Genomic DNA, 25,191 nt, shown 5'->3' on the forward strand with positions numbered 1-25,191 from the left:
AGCTTTTTTTCTCAAGGAAAGCAGAATGCCATACAGACCTGATCTCATTTGCCTTCAGTATATGCCTGCAGAGTTAGAAAGAAGGTATTTGTTATTACCTTTAATTTTACCAAGAGGGAAACTGAGACCTTGAGAAGTTTCCCCAGTCACGAGAATATCTTAAGGTATCTATATTAAGAACAGATGATAATGGCAAACATTTATATGGCCAGGCACACATGCAGTAACTCATTTAATCCTTTACTGGTGAGCCTGCCTTCCCTATGAGGTGAGTATTAAAATCCCCATTTCACAAATTAGGGAAACAAGGCTCAGAGATGTTAAGTAAGTTGCCCAAGTTCCCACAGTAAAATAAGCTCCAGAGCTAGGATGTTAGCCTAGAAGTCTGTGCTCTTAGAGTAGCCTACTCTTCTTGTGTGCAAGATTTACTCACTGCCTGAGGACACAGATACTGTGAGCCTTGCTTGAAGGGTTAGCACTGATTAAAGTCAGCCCCAGATGAATAAAGACAGGCACTGAGGACGGAAGGGATTTGTCCCAATACTTAGGGAGGTAGTTTCAGAAATCTGGCCTCTGTCCTCAGTTCAGACACAGTCCGGTGGACATGCCTGTCCATTTACCTTTGGCCCACCAACCTCAAAAGAGTTTGCGGAGAAATAAACAGTAAATGGGCTCTTCTTTTATTGTTACTGTGTTGTTGACAACTATAAAGGGCCTCATGTTGTTGAAACAAGGCAACACAGGGGGGACAGGTGGCTCAGTGGTAGAATGCTCACCTGCTGTCCGGGAGACCTGGGTTCAATTCCTGGCCCATGCACCCCCCCCAAAGAAAAAATGGCCATGTAGCATCTTCAGTAATGAATGTTTTTCTGCTGTTGATATTAAGTTGCAGTCCTTTGAGTCCTTGTTTCTTCCAACCTCAAAACAGCATTTTCCTTTTCTCCTTATCAGTCTACAGCTTACAACATTGCTGTGAGTTAATCTGTGAACAGACATTTTATTGAATGCCCAGCTAAGGCAACCAGACTACAAGGGTTAAGTACTAGTAGCTGAAGTAAGGGCGATCATTTTCAGTGAAGCAAAATTCAGGCTCTGGGAAAGGAAGGCAAGCCCCTAGCCTGGAATTCCAAGTTCTGGCTCTGCAGTTCCTCTTCACCTTGTGCCTTTGGAGAAGTCCCTTTGTCTTTCTGAGGTGCAGTTTTCCCCTGTATAAAGCGGAGGGTGGCACAGGGACCTCCGTTTGTTTCCAGTGCTGACGGTATGTTGGTTTATAACGGAATGTTTTTGTTTCTGTGAGGATGGCCTGTGCATCCTCTAAGTAATGTTCTCGAAGCTGTTCTTGTACAGCCCCTGGGGACAGATGCCCTTTGCGTTATAGACATAGTAGATCTTCAGAAGCCTGGCACGGGAGGAAGAGTTTTTATATTAAAGCTACAAGTAGAAAAGGATCTATGGGAAATCTCCCCGAAGAGTTATTAAGGCTTTTAATTCCGTGATTCCACTTAAACTGTTTGGCTCTTTATCCATTCCAAAATGGAATATTTGGAAGCTGCACTCCGTCAAGATAATGAGTGAGGCAGAAAGCTCATGCTATATTTGACCCCAAACTCTCTGTTGCTGTTAACACTGGGGCAAAGGATGGTCATGTGGCTTTTATATTAGGATTCGTGGTTTTTTTTTTTCCTTTTCACTACAGTAAAATCATGAAAAAAAAAGGATTAAGAATTTTCTTTTCCCTTAAAGAAATCTATATCATGGCCACAACTTAGAGTCGCAGGGGCTGAAATTATTTTGGGGGGGCAATTATTTTATTTTATTTATTAGAGAAGTTGTAAGATTATAGGAAAACCATCCCATATACCCCCCTATTATTAACACCTTTCATTAGTATAGTACATTTGTTACCGTTCATGAAAGAACGTGTTTTTATAGTTGTATCGTTACTATTGTCCATTATTTACAATGGGGCTCACTGTATTGTACAGTCCTTTGCTTTTTAATAAATGTTTATTCTAGTAACATATATACAACCTAAACTATCCCCTTTTAGCCACATTCACGGAGATAACTCAGCGCTGTTAATTACATCCACAATGTTGGGCCGCCATCACCGCCCTCCATTATCAGCACTTCACAGTCAAACCCAAACAGAAACCGATTTCTACCAGAAAGGAGATAGAAGCTCCATTCTTCCGACTTGACAAAATACGGCCGCATATCCCCAGGTTCTTTATCTGCGAAAGTCTCTAGGGAAGCAGGCACCCAGCCTTCCTTGCAGGCCCCCGCACGTGCCGAGGCTCGGGCTGCTGCCGCCCTCTGGTTTTACTGTCCTCCCCGTTGCAGGCGTGCAACGAGTTCACCACCCACGTGATGAACCTCCTGCGCGAGCAGAGCCGGACCAGGCCCATCTCCCCGAAGGAGATCGAGCGGATGGTCAGCATCATCCACCGCAAGTTCAGCTCCATCCAGATGCAGCTGAAGCAGAGCACGTGCGAGGCCGTCATGATCCTGCGCTCCCGGTTCCTGGATGCACGGTGAGTGCCCGGAGTGGCGGCCCGTCTGTCCGCGGGGCTGCTCGTCCTGTCTGTCCGCGCGGGGCCACGGCCCGTCTGATGCGGGGCTGCTCGCTGACCCAGGCTTGGAGTCCGCTGGCCAGCCAGGCCTATCCCGTTCATGGCCGAGCCAAACGGTGGCCTGAGGAAGGTTCTTAGTTCAGGTGAAGGGGGGCCGTGAGGCTGCCCGGGCGCCGGGGACCACACGGCACCAGGAAATGCATGTACGGGATGGGAGGGGATGGTTTCTAGTACCGCTGCTACTCACCCTGTGACAAGTCAGGATTTTTTTTTTTCTCAAAGCCTTGGATACTTCCTTTATGGGTACATCTCATAATGATGGACCTTTAGCAGTCTCATTAGCACTCCACAGTGCTGTCCACTTTCTCCAAGAAAGATGTCCATTTTGTTTGAGAGCTGGAATCTGGCCGGCTCTGTATATAATCCGAGAATGCATTCAGTTTAATTAAAAATAAAATGTATAAATGGATTACCATGTGCCTGTAACTGGACTAAGTTTTAGGAGAACAAATATGATTGAGACATGATCCCCTGGGGCATAGAGGGGCAAGGAGCTTGTCTGATATGAGCCGCATGTTGAATGCAAATTTGATGTTTTCTCTCATGACCTTACTTGTGAGCTGGAAGAATTCAACTGAAGAAAGCATGAATTGAAAAGTGCTTTAAAAAAAAGTCAGAGCAGGGAACAAGCAATTCGTTCTTGGTTCCCTTACTCTATCCCAGTAGATTTATCCTCATCCCTTCGACTCCTTTCGCTTCTGTTACCCAGATGGTAACACGGTGATAATCATATTTTCATCTCCTCTAGAGAGTATCTTCTTCTATCTAGTAAATGTTTTACGAGCATGAGCATCTTTTGTGATCTAGAGTTTGTCTTAAATTCGCCATCCTCTATAAATGCAGTTGTCATACTTAATTTTTTCTATTACTAAAAGTAACCCCAGTTTGTTACTTTTATTATTAGAATGTTGGGTGTGCAAGGGCCAGTGTATACCATTTCATGTGTATAGTTTTTTTTCTTTTCAATCAGAAATCTTCACTTCTGGAATGACTATTTTTTCCATCTGAATCATGTGGTATTCGGCTTTCTTATTGGATTTTATTTCTCTCTTTTCACAAATGTGGTCTTGCTAGTCAGTGGAATTCTTGAAGACTCCCTGGTATCTTCCCTGCTGCCTTTTATTCGGTACCTTTTAGGTCATATGGAATATGCGGTGAGAATGTGAGCCAACAGAGTGTGTCCTGGGTCAGTAGAATTCCATAGAGTAAGTCATGAGAAAGTCAAACTGAAGACAGCTTTTCCCGGGGGGGTGTGGTGATCCCAGGGGAAGGCCCGGGTCTCCCTCCCCCAGGATCCTCTGTCCGTTTCCTGGCCCCGTGGCCTGATGCCAGCCCACTCCTTTAATGCCTGCCATCGCACAGGGTGCCAAGTGCAGTGACTGGTGGCCTGTCTGGGGCCTTCCCTTGTGCTGCAGCCACCGCCACTCTGGCATGTGTTGCTCCCATCGCCATGGTAACCTCCTTAGTTAAAATGCTGAACTTGGCAGATCCTGGGAAAAAAAAAAAGAAAAGTTGGACCCAGACTGTGTTCTTTTCAAGAAAGAAATAGGGGGAAAGGGAGGAGCAGAACCATTGTCTCATCAGATTTCTTCTCGCAGTAATTCTAGTGTGCCCAGTTGAAGGTCAGACTCCAGAGGACAGAACTCTGTACACAGTTCCTTTCACTCGCCAGCCTTTGCCGGGATTGAGTTGGCACCAGAAGGACAGTCACTTTTAGACAGGGCCTCTTTCTTGCTTTGGGTGCCTCCTTGGATTCATTGTTCTGAGCCAAAGAATCCAAATGAAAGCAACCCATCTATTGGCATGGTTATTATCATTTTAGTTTAGGGCATATAATTTAGTGCCAGTGAAAAATACTAACCCTTGAATGTCAGCCTAAGGCTCAGCAGCAAAAGACTTTCCCAGCTCAAAATGAATGTTTGCCCAGACTTCCTGATTTCAGGCTTTTCATATCATTGTACTGAGTATCCGGTGCTTCTCAATAAAATTGGGAGTCCTAGCTAAACAAACCTTAGTGAGAAAGGCTTCCTCGCTGCTGGTAGTCGCATTTCTACCCATGCATCCAAGGGGCAAGAGCCTCTTCTGAAAAGATTTCAGGGAAGACAAAAGACAGGGGGACTTGACTTAGTAACAGGGTTAGTCTCCCTAATGAAATTGGTGTATGGAATTGAATATTACCTCTTTGTTGTATAACACCTCTTGTATTAGTTTTCTGTTTCTGCTTAACAGATGACCATAAACTGAGTAGTTTAAACAACACAAGCTTCTTTCATTCCATGGGTTAGTACATAGTTTCTGTTGCCCTGGGGTCCAGGTGTGCTTTAGCTGGATTCTCTGCTCTAGTCTCAAAGAGCTGTGACCTAGCTGTCGGCTGAGGCTATGACCTCACCTGAGGCTCAGGGTTCTCAGGTTGTTGGCAGAATTCAGTCCCTTGTGGTTATAGGACTGAGACCCTCAGCTCCTAGAGGCTGCCCTTCTCCAGAGGCAGTTCACAAGTGTGTGACGTTACTGAGTGTGTGCCCCAGGGTGCCAGAATCTCCAGGTTCAGCTGAGCACATGGCCCAGCTTTGTTCCAGTCCAGTCTTCTCCTCTCTCTCTTTCTTACATTGCCTTAACTGTGCCTGGAAAGTTTAACCTTAAAACTCTACTCACTCCTTCCTTCCTTCATTCATTCACTCATCATTTATCATCTCAGGCAGTGTACCAAGCATTGTGCAGTAAGACTTCATAAGCTTATAGTCCGGACTATTAGTACTGTTTTTCTTAATTGAAAGCAAGAGGGTGTTTATTAACCATATAAATGATTGAAAGCAATAATTTTAACTTTTTTCTATAATATTTCACTGGCAGTAATAATCAAAACACAAACAGATGATTAGAAGGACACCTCTACACTTTGCCATGATAGAGGGAATTACATAAAATGAGTGAATAAAGATGAAGATGGCAAGAAAGAGGAAAGGACATCATGGGAAAAGAACTCTAAAGTTTAGTCAAACTGGCATTTTATTCAGTTTTATGTATTTCTCCATTTTGAGCCCTTTCTATCTGCTAGATACTATATTAACCATTTGAATAGCAAGGGTGAAAAATGTAAGTCAAGATGTGGATCGTATCTTCAGAGAGCTCATAATCTCATGGGACAAACAGACCTCCTTATGACTAAACATAAAACTGTGTGCTGAACACGAAGTGTATTTCCCAAGCAGTCGGAAAGCTCAGAGTGGCCCCACAACTCTGCTTAAAGGGGCTGGAGTTTCAGGGAGAAAGTAGACAGTACTCAATCTCAAAGGAGCATGATGTTTTGCCAAATAGAAGGAATGACAGCACAAAGTAAAACAGCATAATTCAACGTGCATTTTGTATATGAATGCTTACTGTTATGTTAGGCATCAGGGTTTCTAGTATGAATGAGACATAGTTCCTACTTTTGAAGAATTTACTGCGTAGTTGGGAAGACATATGTAAACTTGTGGCAAATGTCGTGGGGGAGAAATACACAGGAGGGTACAAGAAGTCACAGGAGCATGAAAGCCACGCTGTCTTTGGGGAATGGGCAACCATGTGATGTGCTGAAATGAAATTATGCATAGCATGTGTCAGACTGGGAGAAATGAGGCACTGGGGATAGGATGGAGCCACTGAAAAACCTTAAATGCTCCAGTGACATTTCTGACTTTATCCTATTAAGCAGCAGAAACCCTCCTCAGAGCTGTTTAGAAGGGAGAATAGTAATTTATGGTATGAGTTTTGGAGTTGTGCTGCTTGGATTCAAATTCTGACCACAACCCTGTTTAGGACCTTGGACTAGTGACTTTCCCATCCTGAGACTCAGCTTTTCTTCTGTAGATTGTGGATAATCCCATAGTCAGGATTAAATAAGATAAATGAACAAAAGTATAGTGTCTGTCACACAGCAATTTAGTTATAATAATTGGCATTAATTTTAACAATTATATAATACAGTAATCACAGTAAATAGCTATATATAATAATTGCATAGAATAATAATTATCATTATTAATAGTGATATGATCAGATCAGTGCTTTAGGAAAATTACCCTGGTAATTCTCTGAAGATGAGCTAAATTGGAGGAGAGTAGTTTGGGAACGGTGGTTGAGGTGTATGATTGTAAATCTGGAGGAACAAAGGATAGAGATGAAATACCTTCCCCAATTTTACTTGTGTATTCAGGGAAAAACATTTTTGCCTTAAGATAAACATTGGTATGTATGAAACAGACTAAAACAGGAGGCTTTGGGCACATTTCATGCTTTTAATGGGGTCCCTAGGGCTGTGGGTACATTTTCTCCTTCTAATAGGGCTGCTCAGGCACGTTTCTGAGAAGGCCTGGTCTTGACGCGCATGCCCAGTGCTGTAGCCAATAGCCACAGGCAGCTAATTGAATTTAAATTTAAATTCATTAAAATAGGGCAGACCAGGGTCGCTCAGCAGGCGGAGTTCTCACGTGCCATGCCAGAGTCCCGAGTTCACTTCCTGGTGCCTGCCTATGCAAAAAAAAAAAAAAATTAATTAAAATAAAATTTTAAGAATTTAGCTCCTCAATTGCCCTAGGCACATTCCAACTGCTCAGTTGCCCTATATGGTTAATATTAGACATTAGACATTATTAGACATTAGACATCTACTGAATGCATCATTGCAGAAAGTACTACTGGAGAGCACTAGGAGAAACCATGATATGATAGGCAGTGGCTGCTCTAATCTCATTAGTAGTGGAAATAAGGATGGCACATTAGAGATTGATTTGAGTGGATAGAACTGGCAGGATCTGTTTTGGAGCCATTTAATTTCCTGGTAAAGGTGAGAAAACAGGTGGACTTGAGAATTGCTCCCAGGTTCTGGTATATGCTGCGTACCATATATTTGAATGAATTAATGAACAAGCAAATTAACAAATACAGTGAAGTATGTGTACGGTGGTGTCATTATATATAATACAAGTAACAAAGAAGGTGGAGGTGTTTAGGGTGAAAAGTGATACTAATTTTGGAAACAGTTTGTTTGCAGGGGCCTGGAGTTGGCAACAGCACATGAGAAGCTCTGAGAAGCAGAGCACATTTGGAGTTAGTGGTCATATCTCTGATGTCTACAATTTTCACCATCATGTTATCTTTCATAAAAAATTTCCCTCATGGATCCTAGGATTTGAAAGGTTTCTGTTACCATTCTCTCTATAGCACCATATTCATTGAGTAATATTAGCTCAACTTCCACATTTCTTAAAGACCTGCAATCATAAATGTTAGGTCTCTGAACTAGTAACACTGCAAACCAAAGGAAAGAAACCAGGTGTCTTAGCTCAGACCAACCTTATCATGAGAAATGTGCTATTTTCATTGAGTATCTTAAAATTCTGAAACATTCTGGTACTAGAGTGTCCAAGGCCCTAGGGCTGAGGAGCCACTGCAAAAGGTGACATGAGTCCATCAGTGTAAATGAGAGCACCCCGGGAAGATTATGCATCAGAAGGAGATGAGCACCTGGAACAGCTGTCTACACCATCCCCACACCACCAGCTCTTTCCAGAGAGGCTTCCTTTGAGCTCAATTGGAAGAATCCCAAAAAATACACTGTAATGCTAATGCAAACAACAGAACGCTTGAACCGAGGCTCTCCCAATTAGGGGAGGCTTCAGGATCCGTTTCCTTACACCTAAAACAACTGTCTTCTTCAGGCAAAGTAGAAGCCAAAGGTCATACAAACACCAGCGTGGAGACCGGGTTAATCGCTTGGGCATCTTCCTCAAAATGCAAGAGCCTTTAACACATGCCTGCTTTTTAGTTAGGCTTTTTTATCCAGTCTGCCCAGTTTCTGATGCTGGCTGACCCAGAAACTCAGCGTGACTTGGGAGAGTGACTTAGACTTGGCCTAATCTGGACAGATGTGGTTTAATACCTATAGACAGATGGTAAAATCAGGCACTTTATTGTGTTAATTAATCCAAGTGGGACCCTGAAAATACAACATTAGCTAAATTTCCCATCTAGCATTGACCATCAGTGCTTTCTGCTGGTTGAACTGGGGAATTCTGTGTTCTGGCATAACCAGGGATGTTCTGGAAGTCTTTTCACATCCGTAAGGGACAGCTTTTAATAAAAGCAAGAAAGGCATATGTGCTAATTGAGCTCATTTAAAGATGGCAGCCCATAGTCTCAAGGAGAGACTGCCAACCTCAGCAATGAGCCTGGGATCCCTCAACAACTTCCCCAGCTATCCACCGGCCTTAGCTGTGAGGAGGCAATAAAGGGATTCTCACATTAAATTAGTTCAATTAGCACTTTTCTTAAAAGTCAGAAAAATGCTTTTATTCAAAAAGTGTTTTTCTTCCTTTTTAGCAACGATATATTAAAGAGATTTCTGTGGGTGTTTGTTTTACCATTTAGCAGCTGTTCTTGCTTAAGAAGTGCCACTTCTCTCTTTTTGAGGGGGGTCAAGCAATTGAGGGGTTAATTTGAGTCAGTTCCGTGCCTTCTTCCTCAAATGACTTTTTAAAAATGTTGCATGCATTTAGATGGGGATAGAATAGGGAGAAGATGATAACTTCTGGCTACAAAGTCTCTGGGTAGCTGTTAGGAGGCAATTTCCCTAGAAGAAAGAGGCTGGGTTTGTCGATGGGCAAACTGGCATAAGTACCTTAACTCCATAATAGACCGACTGAGTCCATTTTAATCTTGCATCTGTAAATGGAAATAACCATATCTACTTCTTAGTTGTGAAAACGGAATAATTTAAAGTGACTGCTCCAAAGTGTAAGGGCCAGTGCCTGGAACCAATGAGTTAGAAAAATCAACAATGCTATGTCCTAGCATTTTCCTGAAGGTGAAGCACTGGGCCGAGTGGTTTCTTTGTAGGGCCCTAAACTGCACCCTAACTCCCAGCCTGTTGCTCCCAGTTGAAGAAGCTGAGGTTGGAGAGGCACACCTGGCTGGCGGTGTTCATTTCATCCAGGATTCAAAATCAAATATTTGGAATCAAGTCTTCTGTTCATCACCACTCCATAAATATACTGCCATCCTTATGTTGACTACCTGGATGGGTGGGTGTACAATGAAGCATTTCTCAAATGCTTTTAAACCTAGTTTTTACATCCACTCTGCCCCCCTTTTTTTGAATCTCCTCTAGCTTACTCTTTTTTTTTGCATGATCAGGCACTGGCAACCAAACCTGGGACTCTAGCATGGCAGGCGAGAACTCTGCCTGCTGAGCCCCTGTGGCCCGCCCTGTAGCTCAACTTTTGCTCAAAAGTTTATCTTCTTTCAGAAGCAGATACTCGTCTCTCCTTTTTTATAGAGCTATGTGTTTATTTGGTGTGAACTTTTGTTATTGTTTTGTTCCCTTTCTCTTTATCAAGGCGGAAGAGACGGAATTTCAACAAGCAAGCTACAGAAATCCTGAATGAATATTTCTATTCCCATCTCAGCAACCCTTACCCCAGTGAGGAAGCCAAAGAGGAGTTAGCCAAGAAGTGTGGCATCACGGTCTCCCAGGTAAGGGGCCCCTCGGCAGGTGGGGTCTGTGGCCATGCATGGGTGAGCCAAGCGTCTGGGCCTTGGCACTCTTGCTTTACTGAACATGCATGCCTTGTAAGTTATATCAGCAAAAGCCTTAAAATGGCAGGGTAAGCACATGGTGTGTGTAAAACAAAATCCCAGATAAATACCTGGCAAAACTTTGAGGGGGGCAGTAAAGGTAAGAGAATATGTAGATCATGAAAACAGGGTTAGGGTGCTCCCCACAGAGTGCTCCCTTGTTTCACGCAGGTGAAGTTTCTTATATGTGTTTGGAAAGCTGTCTGTGCTTCCCTGTAGTCACCTCCTTATCCCATTCTTTGCCCAACCTGCTCACCTTTAGAGTCAGTGAGTGAATGGAACTGATACTCATGTAGCCTTTGAAATAAAAGGGACTTAAATGTCTTGGCTTGATGTGCTGACTCTCTAACTGATGGAGTAGAGGAATTTTAACGTCACTATAATTGCAATGAAATGGTTGCTTTAAATGACACTGAGTACTCGCTACTCTCCCCTTCCCCCAAAGAGCAATAACTATAACGGGTGCCTGCTGGATTGCAAAGATGCATGGTATGCAGTTTTTTATAGTCCTGGGATCTCAGCATTAATATGAAGTAGAAAATTAGGCAGTATTTGTACGTCCATTCACTGGAACCATCCACCTTCTTATTCGTCTGAACCTCAAATACCACCACCCAGTCTTTAGATGAGACCAGTAGTGAGAGTTCTGAAAATCCATCAGAAGAAGAGAACCAAATATACTTGAATTTCCTTAAAAATTTGGAGGAAGGAGGGTAGAAGAGGCTTACTATAGTGAGAAGCTTCACCGGCCATTTTTCAAATGAAGTAGACGCTGCTTTGTGTAAACCGAGCATCTGTACTTCTTTGAGTTGCATCTTGGGTGCTGCTACTCCCCACAGGATGCCCTTCCCATGAGCCTGTGTTAAGCCAAGCAGAATTAGGTCTAGTGTGGATGGTGAAAGTCTGCAAAAGGTACTACAATGAAGGACTGCCAGGGCCTCCCCAACAAGATGGGGGTGATTTTGCAACAGCCTTGGAAACATCCTTTCTGATAAGGCAGAATCAATTAACTCCCTTTTAACCCAGGCCTCCCTGAGCTTTTCTGACCCAGCTGAAAGTCACGTCCAGTCTTGACAATCGTGGAAATGCAGAATGTAAATGGTCAAACACAAGTGTCCCACTCTTTCCTTGGGCTCTAATAACCCTTGTCCAAATCTAACCCACACAAAAAAAGGAATGATGCTTTTTAGTATTTGCTGCAAGATTGAGCATTATTTCCAGGTATGAACCATACATCACTAACTCACAAACTGGTGAATTTTATGGAAACATCTACCTCTCAAGCAGGATTAAATCACTATATTGTCGAAATTTCAAGTCTGAAATTCAGAATCCAGATTCACTGTTGAAGTTAAAATGAACTTTTCAGGAACTACTTTGTGTTATAGCTAAAGAAGAGGTGGAACTCTGGTCTGATATAGCAAACTTTATTTCCTTTATTATGTAAACTCCACATACAAATAGCTTGTTCACTAAAATGATTCTTTACATGTGTTGTCACCTTTCTCTTTCCTCTACCCACCCTAAGGCCATGCCATTTTTCCATCTCCATCACATGACTTCCTTCCGAAAGCAACTAAACTGTTGTTCCACGGCCACAAAGATGCCGGTGGGAGACAGCATGGTATCCTACCATAGAAAGAACAGGTGGCTGGGAGCTTGGTTTTGCCAAGAGTTGACTGAGGGGGTTTGAGAACTGACTCTTCCTTTTGGGTCTTGGTTGCTTCACCTGCCAATAATGGTTTGTTGGGCCACACGATTTATTAAATGTCCTCACAGCTCCCGAATCCAGTGGATTCCTTTGATTGTTCCTTTCTTATCATTAAAATATAATAATAATCACCCCTTCTTTTTAAAATTTTCCAGTTCAGCCAACTTGACAGTATTTTCTCTGTTTCCTCTCTCTTCTTCAGCCACTCCTGTTCATTTGTTTTTGAGTCACAGATTGTTTTGAAATTATCTTAAAAGCTATTGATTCCTCCCTAGATCTAACACAAAAGATATGCTCATATGCTAAAATCCATCTGAAATCTATCTACTGACCACCCGTTTCTAAAGAATCCATCCCTGAAGAGCCCCTCCTCTACAGCTCAAAATGGGAGCGTCAGACGCAGCAGCACCTGAGAGCTGATTAGCAATGAAAATGTAAATCCTTGGGCCTCAACCCATCCTTGATCAGAATCTCTGGGAGTGGGTTCAGGAACCTGTGTATTCATAAGCTCTCCTTGCACATGTAACTTTGAAAAACACTGTTCTACAGATTTGACTGATTTCATCCACTCTCAGAGCTGCAAATATACCTCTGCTAGTATATCCAGATGAAACTTCTCTCCCTGAACACCAAAGGGACGTATTTTACTACCTGTTGGACTTCACCAGGGCAGTGCCCACAGGCCCTTCAAACTCTGTGCTCAGGATATGAATCAGATTCTCCCCACAAAGACCGTTATTCCTCCTGTACCACTTGTCTCAGTCCTCATCTGCCATCTCTGTGTCCCCAGTGCCTCGCCCATAGCAGACCATGAGCACGTGACTTGTGAACAATGAGTGAATGAGTGAGAACACTGATTCTATACATTGGCCAGGGCCTATGATATCACCTAGTGCACAATGCAGGGAATGCCTGAACTGACCTCTCATCTTCCCCAGGCTTCTCGGTTCTATTCTAATTCAGAAGAGAATCCTTCCTAAGGCATGCCCTCTCGCTACTCGCTTCCTTCTCATTTTTCTCACATGTGGATGATTTAATTAGACCTCAGGCATTTGAAAGTTCTTCCGAACTACTTTCTTTTCCCTTATTCTTCCAGCTCATCCAGCTACCTCAGAAAAATCTCCCTGCCTTTTATCCTCCTCCTATTCCATTTATAAGTCAAAAAGCAACTGTAGGGCAGGTCACAGTGGCTCAGCAAGCAGAGTACTCACCTTCCATACTGGACATCCGGTTCAATTCCCAGTGCCTGCCCATGAAAAAAAAAGAAAAAAAGGCAACCGCAATTTTGATTTGTTCATATGGGCAGTGAACATTCTATCAAGAGAAACATGAATTTTGAAGAGAAGTTAAATATGCATTGGTCCTTAAATGCACCTAGAAGTCCCCTTTAGACTTTCTTTCTCCAGTTTAACTGTTTTGCTGTAGGCACTAACATTTAGGACGAATAAAGCATTTTCTTATTAAGTTTTATTTTTTTCTCTCATTTATTAATGTTGCAATGGTGTAGTTTGATTTTTCTTTTTTAAGAGTGAAGGTGTGGCCTTTTATAAGTGGCATAGACCTTTGAGGCCAGCCTAGTGGGATGTTTTAATTTTCTTAAATCATTTAAAATAAATATAGTTCTGCAAGAATTTTCTTTTTCTGCCTTTTTTGGGGGGGAGGGGCAGATAAATGTAAATTCTATAAGTTGCGGTACACATGTTTTCAGCTTCTCCTTCTCTCACCAAATTCATAGTTTTCTAATTATATAAAAACCACAACATTTTAGTATGGAATCATACCTGGAATATGGAGTATGAAATTTTCTTCCTGAAGGCAAGAATTATCGAGGAAAAACTTGAATGTAACTATGTCTCTACTTGTATCGGGCAGAGGTCTTGGTGTGAAGGGAGCAGAGACATAGAATCGAGCCAGGGCAGCTGCTGTGAACATGAAGGAAAGGAATTAACAAATGAAAGTCAATTAGGTTTATTTTGCTTATTTGCTTTAACAATTAAAGCCTGGAATTCAAAGGAACAATGAGTCATGTGCTTCAGGTTTTCCTTATGTATGCAACACCAACCTTGCAGAAGATACTTGGTAAAAATTGTTGGATTAAATTATATTGACCCTGAGGTATAATACAATGCAACTAAGAATCTAAGTCTATATTAAAGATATTTAACTTCTAAAAATTTGAAATTAATCCGCCTCATGGAAACCCCAGTATGTCGGTATAGGTTTATATGGACATTTAAAGGTCTATGTATTTTGCTTGCCCAAAGTCAGCTTTAGCGTTGATAAGTAACAGACATTTCTCCTGAGATACTTTATGTTTATTTTAGCATTGTGCATTGAAGAGGTAAACACATTTAAACGGCTTCCCCTGAACTAAAAGGGTCCTAGTTTAAATGAGCAGCTGTTGTCTAGGAAAAATTATCACAATGGTTTTGCTACATGTTAGTTATATTAAATAAAAGAAAGTCAGGTTGGCTTTCTGTTGGCTGCTCTGAGTTCCTGACTCAAACCTTTTCATGGTTATTGAAATGGTTTCATGGTTGTATAAATAGGATCAGACCGATTAGTCTGCCTCTCCAACCTTTTGATTAGTCCCTCCTTTTCTTCTGAAAAGTTTGTTAAAGGATGAAATATTAAACTCTCTCATCTTCTCTTAAACTGCTGTAGGTATCAAACTGGTTTGGAAATAAGCGAATCCGGTACAAGAAGAACATAGGTAAATTTCAAGAGGAAGCCAATATTTATGCTGCCAAAACGGCTGTCACTGCTACCAATGTGTCAGCCCACGGAAGCCAAGCTAACTCACCCTCAACTCCCAACTCAGCTGGTTAGTTTTTTCTTTGATTTGGGGGGATTGGTCTTCATTTTTACCCTTGCTTTTCCTACATTAGGGTTTTCTTTTAATCCTTTGAGATTTTGATTGGTTGATCTGTGTATTTGATTACTGTCTTTTGTTGTTGTTGTTATTTGATACCATTTAGGGTTCTTCTTCTCCTACCCAGAGAGCCATGTATTATACTGTTTACAAGTTGAAAATGGTCTGGAAGTTTGCACTAATGTGTCCTATTCAAGTTGATACAGAGACATATGGGTTGGTTTTGATGAGGGGACCTCTAAATTCTCCTTTCAAGAGATGCTAATAAATAAGCAAGACCTAACACAGAGATAGTCTTTTGGGGTTTTCTTATTTGGTCTATTTTATATGAACTTCTTAGCCTTATTCTTATCTTCTTTTCTGTTCCCGTCACATACCATCAGGGACACCTACGAGCATACCTTCTATGCAGGGTTTTCATTCTTCTAGCAAATAATTTCATTAGAATACTTTGGTCTGCAAAGCCTGGCTCTAATTATAGACATGTATGTATATATTTTTACATCTTGTTCTTTACTATTTTGTTTTGTTGGTTTTCTTTATGTAAAATACAAAGAAAATTGCCAGTTGTTAATTCAAATTATTCACATTCAGTGTTCATAGTATAATATCAGCCTCGTGCTATGTTCCACGTTTTATTTTAATGAATATGCGTCATATCATTAATTTCAGAGTTTAGGCTAAAGTAATGTATTTGGGGGTTTGCCTCTGGGGGGGTCTTTGACCCCAAAGCTTATGTTTCTGCTGAATAAGTTTTCCTTCTGCCTTATGGTGGCTTGTTATTGGAGATGTGTAGGGTTCCACACACGAGCATCTTCTGTGAGCTTCTGTTTGTACTGATTTGTTATCATAAGGTTCTCCAAGTTAGTGGCCATACCATCATGGCTTTCTTTTGCTTAAATGGAATCATGCATGAAGAGTAGCCTGGGCTTAGTAAACATAGCTATGATAAGACAAAGCAGAGTTCAATCCAGCTTTAGTTTCCCAGCACTGCAGGTTGGGTTACTGTGAGAGGCTCACTTGCTTTTTGCGTTTTGTGTGTGTGTGTCCTTCTTTTCTTTTCCCTTCATGGTGTGATTGATAAAGGATCAAGGCTAGCAGGTCCAATAGCCAGAGTTTCCTTCTCCCCCATCTGGTCAACTATTAAGCATTTCAGACCCAGCAACACTAGTTGAATTGCACTGCCAGGCAGACATGTTCACCTGTCTCTCTGGAAGGAGTACAATTCTGTCAACATTAGCAAAAACACACTCAACACTCCTGCAAAGGTTGTCATAATGCAAAACAGATATCAAAATGACTTTTTCCTGTCCATGGTATATCTGCATCACAGATGGCTTAAGATGATTTATGACTAGTCCTTAGAAGGGCCCTGTGGACTCCCTTCATTACTGTGTCCATACTCTTTATTCTTTCCTAAAGCGCTTAAAAAGAGAAAAGTAAGCATTTTAACCCCAAACTCTGTGTTTAAGAATCATGTTGGTTCTATGGAATGCCAGTCTATGATTACAGTTTGCTGAGAATTTTTTTCTGGTGTCTTAAACTTAATTTTGACTATTCTGAGCACAGAGTAAATTATTATGGAAAATTTGAGTTAAGTCTTCCAGTTGTGTCTAAGTTGTCGGAAATAGTATGCAGAGGAACTCTTTTCTATACTTTTTTCCAAAGTAAAGACAAAAGAAAATCCTATCATGTATGGGCAATAGCCTGGAATTTTAAAAGATAAACATCTTAACAGGGAAAGTTAAAAGTGGGGGGCTTTTCTGTGTTTTCTTTTGGTCTTAACACAATCCAAATCATTGCACAGATAAAGTGAGAGTTTAAAGATGTTCAAGTTTTTCACAGAGGGTGTTTGTTATGCTGGGTACTGGCTCTTCATTCATTTCAAAGAGTACATGATCATTGAAATAGATAGCAAATTTTAAACAAGTTGTTAATATATGAAAATATATTTGGGTTGAATTTGAAGTTCAGAATTCTGAGACCTGACAGCTTTTCATATCTTCGAAAATGAAACGGGGATTTTTCCACAAGTTTTATGAAATATAAGTACTCAATTCTGCTGCAAGAAATATACTTTACAAGTAAATCTTCTTCCCTCTAGAGGCTTTTGTGTGAAGAACAGTCCTTTAGTATCTTTATTTAGGCTACTTCCATTCTTATTTGTTGATATATGCCTTTTCTCCTTTTATTTCAAGCATAATTCAGAAAAATCAATTCGGACTAAGACCAGTGGGTGATTAGCAAGCATTCAGAGGCACTTAGCTGCTTCAATTTTATGCTAGCAGCGTTGGGCAAAATGGAGGGAGCAAAAGAGAAAGAATACAATGAAGGAGAGGATATTAAATTTTGAAAGAAGAAAGCAAAAGTGGAGACCAATGAAGTGATAGTTGTAACCTTAACCTTGAAGCCAGTTTCTTTTTTTGGAGTGACCAGGAGTGGCACATTCTCAATTTTTAAACATTTGATCAGATTATTAAAAGCAGGAATTAAAACTTCAGAAAAAGAGGACCCTTTCCAGAAGCTTAGGTTATCTTCTGGCGAGTAGTTTAGCATCTAAGAAGAAAGAAATTGGCTTGTAAATTAGAGATGTTTGCTGTGGCATAGCATCAGCATTGATAATATATTAGGTTCTGTGATTAGCTAAGTGATCCCAGGCTTGCTGAGACTCAGAACACCCTGATTTGAATTATTATATTTAACTTACTGTGTCAAGGATAGTAGTAAGTTCAGCCAGGGAGGTTCTCCCTCCAGCACTATTTTGTCAATGGCAAGCCCTTGTACGTGTTCTTATAACACCACTAATGGGAGGTTTGGTCTGTTTCTGGGTTGAGAAGTTTTTGTACAGGACATACAACTAGAGATGAGGCAAAGCATCCAGAGAAGTTGACTGACGCTATAGTAAACCCTCAGAAACAATTTTAATTTTGTTTTTTACAGCTAAGTGAAAGAATTTATTCTCTTAGCATTTCCTCTCATGTTATGTTCTTTTGTCCTCTGTTTTTCTTCTTTATTCTGAGTGGAAAATGAAACCACAGCCTCCTGGGATTGGAACTCTAGAACCTTGACGTGTGCAGTATTGGAAGGGATTTCACACACAACCAGGCAACACTCCCCCCTTTTACTTTTCCCTTAGTATAAAGTAACAGTGATTTTGGTAGTTCAGAAGGGGAATTATCATGGAACATGGAATAGCTAGCATGAAACAATTACTTATATCTAACAAAGTGGCTCTGTCATTTGTGCCTCCAAAGGGTCTGGTAGTTTAAGCTGATGAGCTGGTCACCTTATTTATTTGGAGCCTTGGTTTCTAAACCAGAAAAATTAGGGCAATATTTGCCATATAGCTACTTCATTAGAATGCCGTGAGAAATAAAGAGCTTATGCTTTTAAACACATTGAGTTCCTTGGGAGGAGAAAGTAAATCCACCTTTGTTCTACGTCAGTGGCTCTCAACTGGGGACCATTTTGCCTCCTTGGGACATTCGGCAATGCATGGAGACATCTTTGGTTGTCACAATTTGGGAGGTTGTGCTACTGGATAGAGGCCTGGGAGGGATATTGCTTCATGTCCTGAAATGCGCAGGACATTCTCCCACAGAAAAGTCATTATCTGGCTCAAGATGTCAATAGAGCCAAGGTTGAAAAACCCTATTCTAGGTTTAGGTTTTAGCATTGTTACTCTGTTTTTTGAATTATAAAGTTGATTGTCTTTTTCTTTCCTAAACGAATACAAGTGTTCTGAAGACTCTATAGTGTGGAAATGTAGTCTTTGAGAAATTGTCTTATGGAAATGGACATTAACCCAGTTCTGCATTATCATGTTTGCCTGAGCGAAGGCATTAGAATCCATAGGTGATGCCTTATTTTCTCTCTGTTTAGTTGAGTGCAGATTTAGTTCTGTACTTGCCCCGATTATCTGGGTGGCAGCTTAAATGATCCACTTGCATCCTTCCCAAGCCAAATTCAGAATCTTTTTACTGACAAGCACATCTTGAGATATGCTTCTAGTAATTGCTCATTACTTTACAACAACCTGCAGGTAAGTTTCTGAATGACCTTCTCAGCAAGCCAGGTAATTCTATTTCAGCTCTTTGAGAATTCCGCAGCACCTCCAAGAGAGCCCATTCACTATGTGACAATGAATTACGTACTTCCCAAGAGATTATCCATTCTGTGATAGGTTCTTTCCAACTTCTAGTGCTGGATGAAGAGCGCCCTCCCCTCATTATTTAGATTTCTATGTGGCCATCTGTCTGCTTTCTTGTAGTATTAGTGGCACCCTAGTCTCAGAGCAATCACCGCCTCTAGATACTTAGCAGAAAGTCAGAAGCCATGGTGGTATTGTACATGGGTGTACAGAGACAATAAAATGCTGAAACAGCACAGCTAAGAGCACAAGGGACTATGCCTGCAATTATTGCTCTGATACAAATGCATTCGTACATGAAGTACATTTATATGCGCATATTTATCCCTGTGTACATTAAGCAGCCAGACATTTACAATTTATCTATGCACATATATTTTTAAAATCATCTGTGTCAATTGCAGTATATATCTTGTAAATGGCACATTCCATGCCTTCATGATTTCATGGATACCATGTTACTTGGCATCACTGTAGCCCTTTGGGGTTTTTTCCCATTTCACAGTTTGTGTGCTAATTTCCAATAAACCATCAGCCAAGCATATATTGTGTGTTCACTGCATGGTATTTGATTGGGAGAGAAATAAAATACCTGGGCTTCAAACTGAACACTTGCAGAAGAAAAAAAGATCAATGAAGTGTAAACAATTATAATTTGGGTTCATGGAGCTCACTATTCTTGGTTCTGACGGCATCTAAATATGAGCATAACACTTAGGACAAAGTGGCTTTTATTTAGGTTACATCTCTGTGATTAAAGACAAGATTTGATGTAGCTAGGGCAAAGAGGCCTGGGCATTATATATCCTAAAATGAGGATGTAATGGGTACTACACACCACTTCATCCCTATGTTAGAGAGGATTGTTGCAAACATTTGTACCACATTAGTGGAAGGAAGTTACAGACCAAAGCCTTCACCCCCCTGAATGGATGTAAGGTACCCCTGGTAAGACTTCATGCCTCTCTTTCCAGGACCCAACTTTTCTAATATCTTTCAGATAAACAAAACATAGAAATGTGTTCCAGAAGAGAAAGTGTATATTATGGAGCAATGGGAGATGTCTCTGGTTGATGCTTGAGCCTTCCGTACCTCCCCCAGAAAGGATCTCCTTTTTCCTAAGAAAAGAGAAGGGAGTTAGATTGAAAATTGGGTCTGTGTAGCAAAATCCTTAGCTCATTCTTTGCACATAGTGAAAATCCCAAAAGAACAAATAAAAGATGGATATGTTTCTTAACTGGTCTCCAAGTTTGTATATCGTTTGGTTCAACAAAACAGCTCTTGCCTTTAAGTAGAAGGAGTCTCTGTATAGATAAGCATAGATAAGAGTGACAAAGTTTAGAGTTTGTTGCTAGTTAAGTAGTTCTTCTATGGGAGAAAAATCATCTTGTCTGTTTAGCTAAGGCCCTTCTTATGGAGCAGGACTACTCTCTAGGAGAGCTCAAATCCCCATCTTGGGAGAAAAGAAAGTGTCAGAGCTGAGACATGAATCACTGTTGGGCGATTCCACACAGATGATGGCTGTCAGAATGTGAGAGCTGCAGAGCAATTTAAGCAATATAGGGTTGGAAACAATAGAGTGGAACTGACCTGGGTCCCTAAGGTCTCTCCTTTTCCAGGCTAACGTCATGTTTTAACCAAACCTTGCACGTTGAGCTTTCTTTCCTAATGCGCTGAACTGCACGATGACTTCAGAATAATATTGAGCTTTACCATCCATGTGTTTAGGTTGAGGGCAGGCTAGGTTTATCACAGTGGAACCAGGGGGTGGTGCCAGGATGGACCTAAAGGCAAACTGTGGCTCCGTCTCTGGGACATGAAACCAGATGGTTAATTGCCCTTCTTGAGGTCCACTTTATTATTACTAATTATTATATGATTTCATATTTCATGCATGCTTCAAAACCCCTGGCCCATTTATTCTGTTTCATGTTCCTCCATAATGACAGGTGGCAGGGAAGGGTAGAAGACCTTCACCTATTTTTACAATCAGCAAGGCTGTCCTGCGATGTTTGCCACCCAGCAGGGGACCCCACCTTCTTTCTAGAAGTCAGGAATGTCCGTGGATTCATATCACAGGGCCAGCCCTAAAGTGTGACAGTGCTATCTTGCACTCCCCTTCCAGGTGCTGCTTCCATGTTAGAGTAGAAGGGTTTGGCAGTAGCATAGCTGGAATCCAGCAGAATATTTTATGTGCTCCACCATGCGAGCAGGAAGCGTCATTGAGCAGCCCATATTTCTCTAGTCTGAGGTCCCCCAGCCAAATCCTAGAGTTTTAGAGGCCTCAGAAGAGAGATCCTAGGCCTGGAGACAGTCTCTGATCCAAATAGACTAAGTTAGAATGAATAAATCTTTCTCAGCTTGAAGTTGCTAAGGGAGAGCATTTCTGCTGGCAACTTGTCATGAGGGGTGGCTTCATATAACAGGAGCAATATGCATCCTTTATTGCTTGCTCTGTTCTTCATGCTACTAACCAGACTCTGTTGATATTATTTTCATTTTTATTTGGGGTGGGAGGGTTGCTTTGCATGTCATTCTTTCTCTTGGCTGTTAGTTGCGGGGGTTGAGCCTTTTCCTTTCTGTGATTCAGGTGCCTCACTCTTTCCTTTCCAGGTTCTTCCAGTTCTTTTAACATGTCAAACTCTGGAGATTTGTTCATGAGCGTGCAGTCACTCAATGGGGATTCTTACCAAGGGGCCCAGGTTGGAGCCAACGTGCAATCACAGGTAGGGACCCAGCCAATGTACTGCCAGGTGAATGCGTTAGAGTCCAAGAGCCTAAGTCATATTGGCATTTCCTGCTGCTGTCCAGAGAGAGAGAGAGAGACTGAAAATAACAGAAATAAAACCTAACAAAGAACCAAAAGGAAACCAAAACAAAGACAACCATTGTTGTGGGGAATCTTGTCCACACTTTGTGAATGCATTTGGCTCTGGCTTGTCAGTCAAAGTAGGTAGGCAGGAGACGAGCTGCAAGGACAGGGCGAGGTAACGGAGGCTTATCAGGCAAGTGGAGCCAGTGTGTTCTTTGTTCATTAAAGGAAAAGGATGGAGGAGTTCAGTCCATTGTCTCACTTTCCAGGTCTCCCTCGCGTTTGTTGGTTTCCCACACTCAATATTTGTCAAATAAGGAAACGTTTAATGAGTAGGCAGATTCATTAGAAGGCCATGTTTTCCTTTTAAGCTTTACAAACACTCAGCCAGGTTGACCAAGCTCATCTTCTCAGTCATCCTGGTGCCAAGGGTTCTCGTGATGAGTATAAGCCCATGTTGGGAAGCAACAATCAAGTTATGTGTTGTAAAACCTCAGTGCTCCTCTGTAAGCACATTCCTTCACTGCATCTTAGGAGGCCATTGTACTGTCTCAGCATGAAGTACAAAGTGGAGGGTAAAATAGTATGCTTGCTCCAAATTATTTGGGCATTTCCAAGCTATGTCAATTCAGTTTCCCACCCTGCAGGTGGAACTGGAGGCATTACCTGGCTGCAATAGACCAACTTGTCAGTGATTCAGCCCCTTGCTTGAAGCATTGCCTGGAAACACGCTTGAGGTGATGCGGATCAATTTTAGTCAAGGGACTGCACCACTGGCCATTATTTAAGTCTTCAAAACAACACGGTCTTCAGTCACATATGATTATCTCGGTGAGATGGCTGCCCACGCCTCCTCTAGAGAGGACCTAGACTTTTGTAGGACACCCAGCCAAGAAGATGCTACATAGGATGAGCCATAGGGAAGGAAAATGGGGAGAGGAGAAAGTTCCTTCACAATCTCTCCTCTCAACTTCTGTTCACCCCAGTCCCTGCCATCTCATGCTCCACTGTTGAATGAGGTTCATTGTTGGGAATCCCAGCGTCCTTGTACCATTTCACCACCTTGCTTGCTGAACTCAGAACTGACACTGGATTTGGCAGATAGAAGGAACTCAGCCGCCTCCTCTGGCCCCTTCCCTAGGAAGAGCGTCTCCAAAATGATGACGTTGCTTTGCCATGCCCAAACCGTCTCCTGTGTGGTGAGGATCTGCCTCTCCTTCCCTGCACATCCCTGACTAATGTTTTCTCTGTTGTTCATCCGTTTAGGTGGATACCCTTCGCCATGTTATCAGCCAGACAGGAGGATACAGTGACGGACTCGCAGCCAGTCAGATGTACAGTCCGCAGGGCATCAGTGTAAGAAAACAAGGCCCCTTCCCTTTGCTTTTTATTCTATCGCTGCCAATTATTTTCGAGCCATAGGGCTCAGAATGCCACTTAGTAGGACTTGTCTGAGCTTTGCGGTCACCCAGTTTCTTGCTTCTGTATCGGTCATGCCGTCGGCAGCATTCCACCCACCAAAAAAAGTGGGGATTGGGCAGGCTTCATGGAGGCAGCTGGCGTCTAGGGCTGTCACACACAATCAGTGTTTGCATGGCACCTGGGGCCACATGCATTCAGCTGAGAGTTGCTGCTAAACAGGTGACACCTAGTACCCCAGTGATAGGAAATATCACCACAAGCTGAGCCCAGGAACCGGGGGGAGAAAAACCAGCAGCCAAAATCCATTGCATCCAGGTCTGTGGTCTGAAAAAAATAAACAAAAAAATACCTTTTCTCCGATCCATCTGTGGACGGCAGAAAACAAAGAAAGAAGGAAGAAATGAACACAGAGGCTGGGTCTGTGGAAGGCATGGGGAGGGGCACAGACCATCTTCTACTTGTTCTTGGGTGCGCTGGCGGCTTATGACTAGCATGAAAATTCATAGCGACAAGCTATGTCGCACAGAGTGAAATCGATCAGACAGACACAAGGAGACCCGAGTGTAGATTTGGGACAGCAATCCAACTTGATTTCTCAGATCAATCGTCCGCTATCTCAGCAGCGGTGACAGCAAGCTGGGACAAGAGGGCAGCCTGGAAAAGGAGGCTATTCTTTTGATTAGGGGGTGATTTGGGGGGCTTTTAGAGGTCACCAGAGGCTCCAGCAGAACTGTTGGCTCACAGCTATTGAGGTTCTAGTGATATTTTTGTTGTCGTTGTCTCTGTCGTTATGTTCTTAATAAATAAATTGGGGAGGGAATTTAATCCTAGGCTAAATTCTATGGGTGAGGGAATGTGTAGGAAGTGGTGGTCCTTTCTACTGTGCACTGGGCGAATTGTACATGGTCATAGTCTCACTAGAAGGCAGCGAGAGAAGACCAACTATTCTGCCATATGAGGAATGGTTGAAAGAATTAAGAGATTTGGGTGCCACGTACTGGTTTTAGACAGGCTGTCATCTGCAAGAAGGAACAGATTCATGGTGAAGGATCTAAAGCGGGTAGGAAAGGATTACTGAGTAGAAGATTCAGAGAAGCAGGTTTCACTTCAACATTAACTGGGTCTTTGTCAACAGACTGTGTTGTCCAAAAGAGATCTGCTACCTATCCAAGTGTGGTTTTGCAGGCTACTTGGTAGAGATATTGGAGAAGGGAGTCAGCCCCTGGTCTTGGAGACTTTTTAAGATCCCTTCCAACCAGGAGTTCTTCATTTGGTACCTTCTTCAGGCAAATTCCCCTCTGGGAGGGACCTGCTCTGGGAGGAAAAACAGGGATGTCAAAGCTAAACCTGCTAAAGATTCTCTGGGAAATCATGTCACTTCCTAGGGAAGATTTCCAAAGAGGAAGAATCCCTTTCCATCTTGTGCTTTTACTAATAATACTCACTGTTCATTAGAAGACTGCTTACGGAAATATGAGCTAATATCCGTAGGGAGGGACGTATAGTCTCAAAAATGGTGTCGGAAAGAATGAGGTTGCTGTGTGCTTGTGTGCATGCGTGCGCAGGCACATATGCAGTGAGGCACTTCTTGAAGCTTTTGGGGATAAAGTTTTGGTTCTTTCCAGCAAAAGATTTGCTGCATTCATACATGAGAGAGAGAAACATGAGGAAAATTCAGAATGTAGGGACGTGATGTGGGCACACACAAAAAGGGAACTGAAGAAAACCCTGGTGACTGGGTGGGAAAATTGGGCTGACAGTTCTGCTATTTGGCATCTTTCCTTCCTAATTGGGTAGCACAGAAGAGGGCCACTCTCAGATACTGGGGGGTCAGTAGTGACCCCCTCTGATGTCATCTGGTGGGCTGGGAATCATTTCTGGGAGACTGTATAACCAAACATGTGCAGGCAATTATGTCTGATTGCATAAGCCCACCACAAATACTGGGCTTGAAAATGCCACTTGAAAGAGTCTAAT

At 42.1% G+C, this 25,191-nt stretch overlaps 1 protein-coding gene across 3 annotated transcripts in view; it reads left to right on the forward strand.

Moving 5' to 3' along the window:
• PBX1 (PBX homeobox 1) overlaps nucleotides 1-25,191 on the forward strand; it is a 289,849-nt gene that overhangs the window by 230,643 nt on the left and 34,015 nt on the right. For 2 of the 3 annotated variants that reach the window (XM_077156782.1, XM_077156783.1), the window contains exons 5-9: nucleotides 2,344-2,534; nucleotides 10,010-10,145; nucleotides 14,623-14,782; nucleotides 21,594-21,706; nucleotides 23,059-23,148. In XM_077156782.1, coding sequence (XP_077012897.1) covers nucleotides 2,344-2,534; nucleotides 10,010-10,145; nucleotides 14,623-14,782; nucleotides 21,594-21,706; nucleotides 23,059-23,148 — 690 coding nt within the window. The remainder of the gene's footprint in view (nucleotides 1-2,343; nucleotides 2,535-10,009; nucleotides 10,146-14,622; nucleotides 14,783-21,593; nucleotides 21,707-23,058; nucleotides 23,149-25,191) is intronic. The other variant, XM_077156784.1, reaches the window with a different exon arrangement.

This window comes from Tamandua tetradactyla, chromosome 4 (assembly GCF_023851605.1).
Source record: "Tamandua tetradactyla isolate mTamTet1 chromosome 4, mTamTet1.pri, whole genome shotgun sequence".
Taxonomy (NCBI): domain Eukaryota; kingdom Metazoa; phylum Chordata; class Mammalia; order Pilosa; family Myrmecophagidae; genus Tamandua; species Tamandua tetradactyla.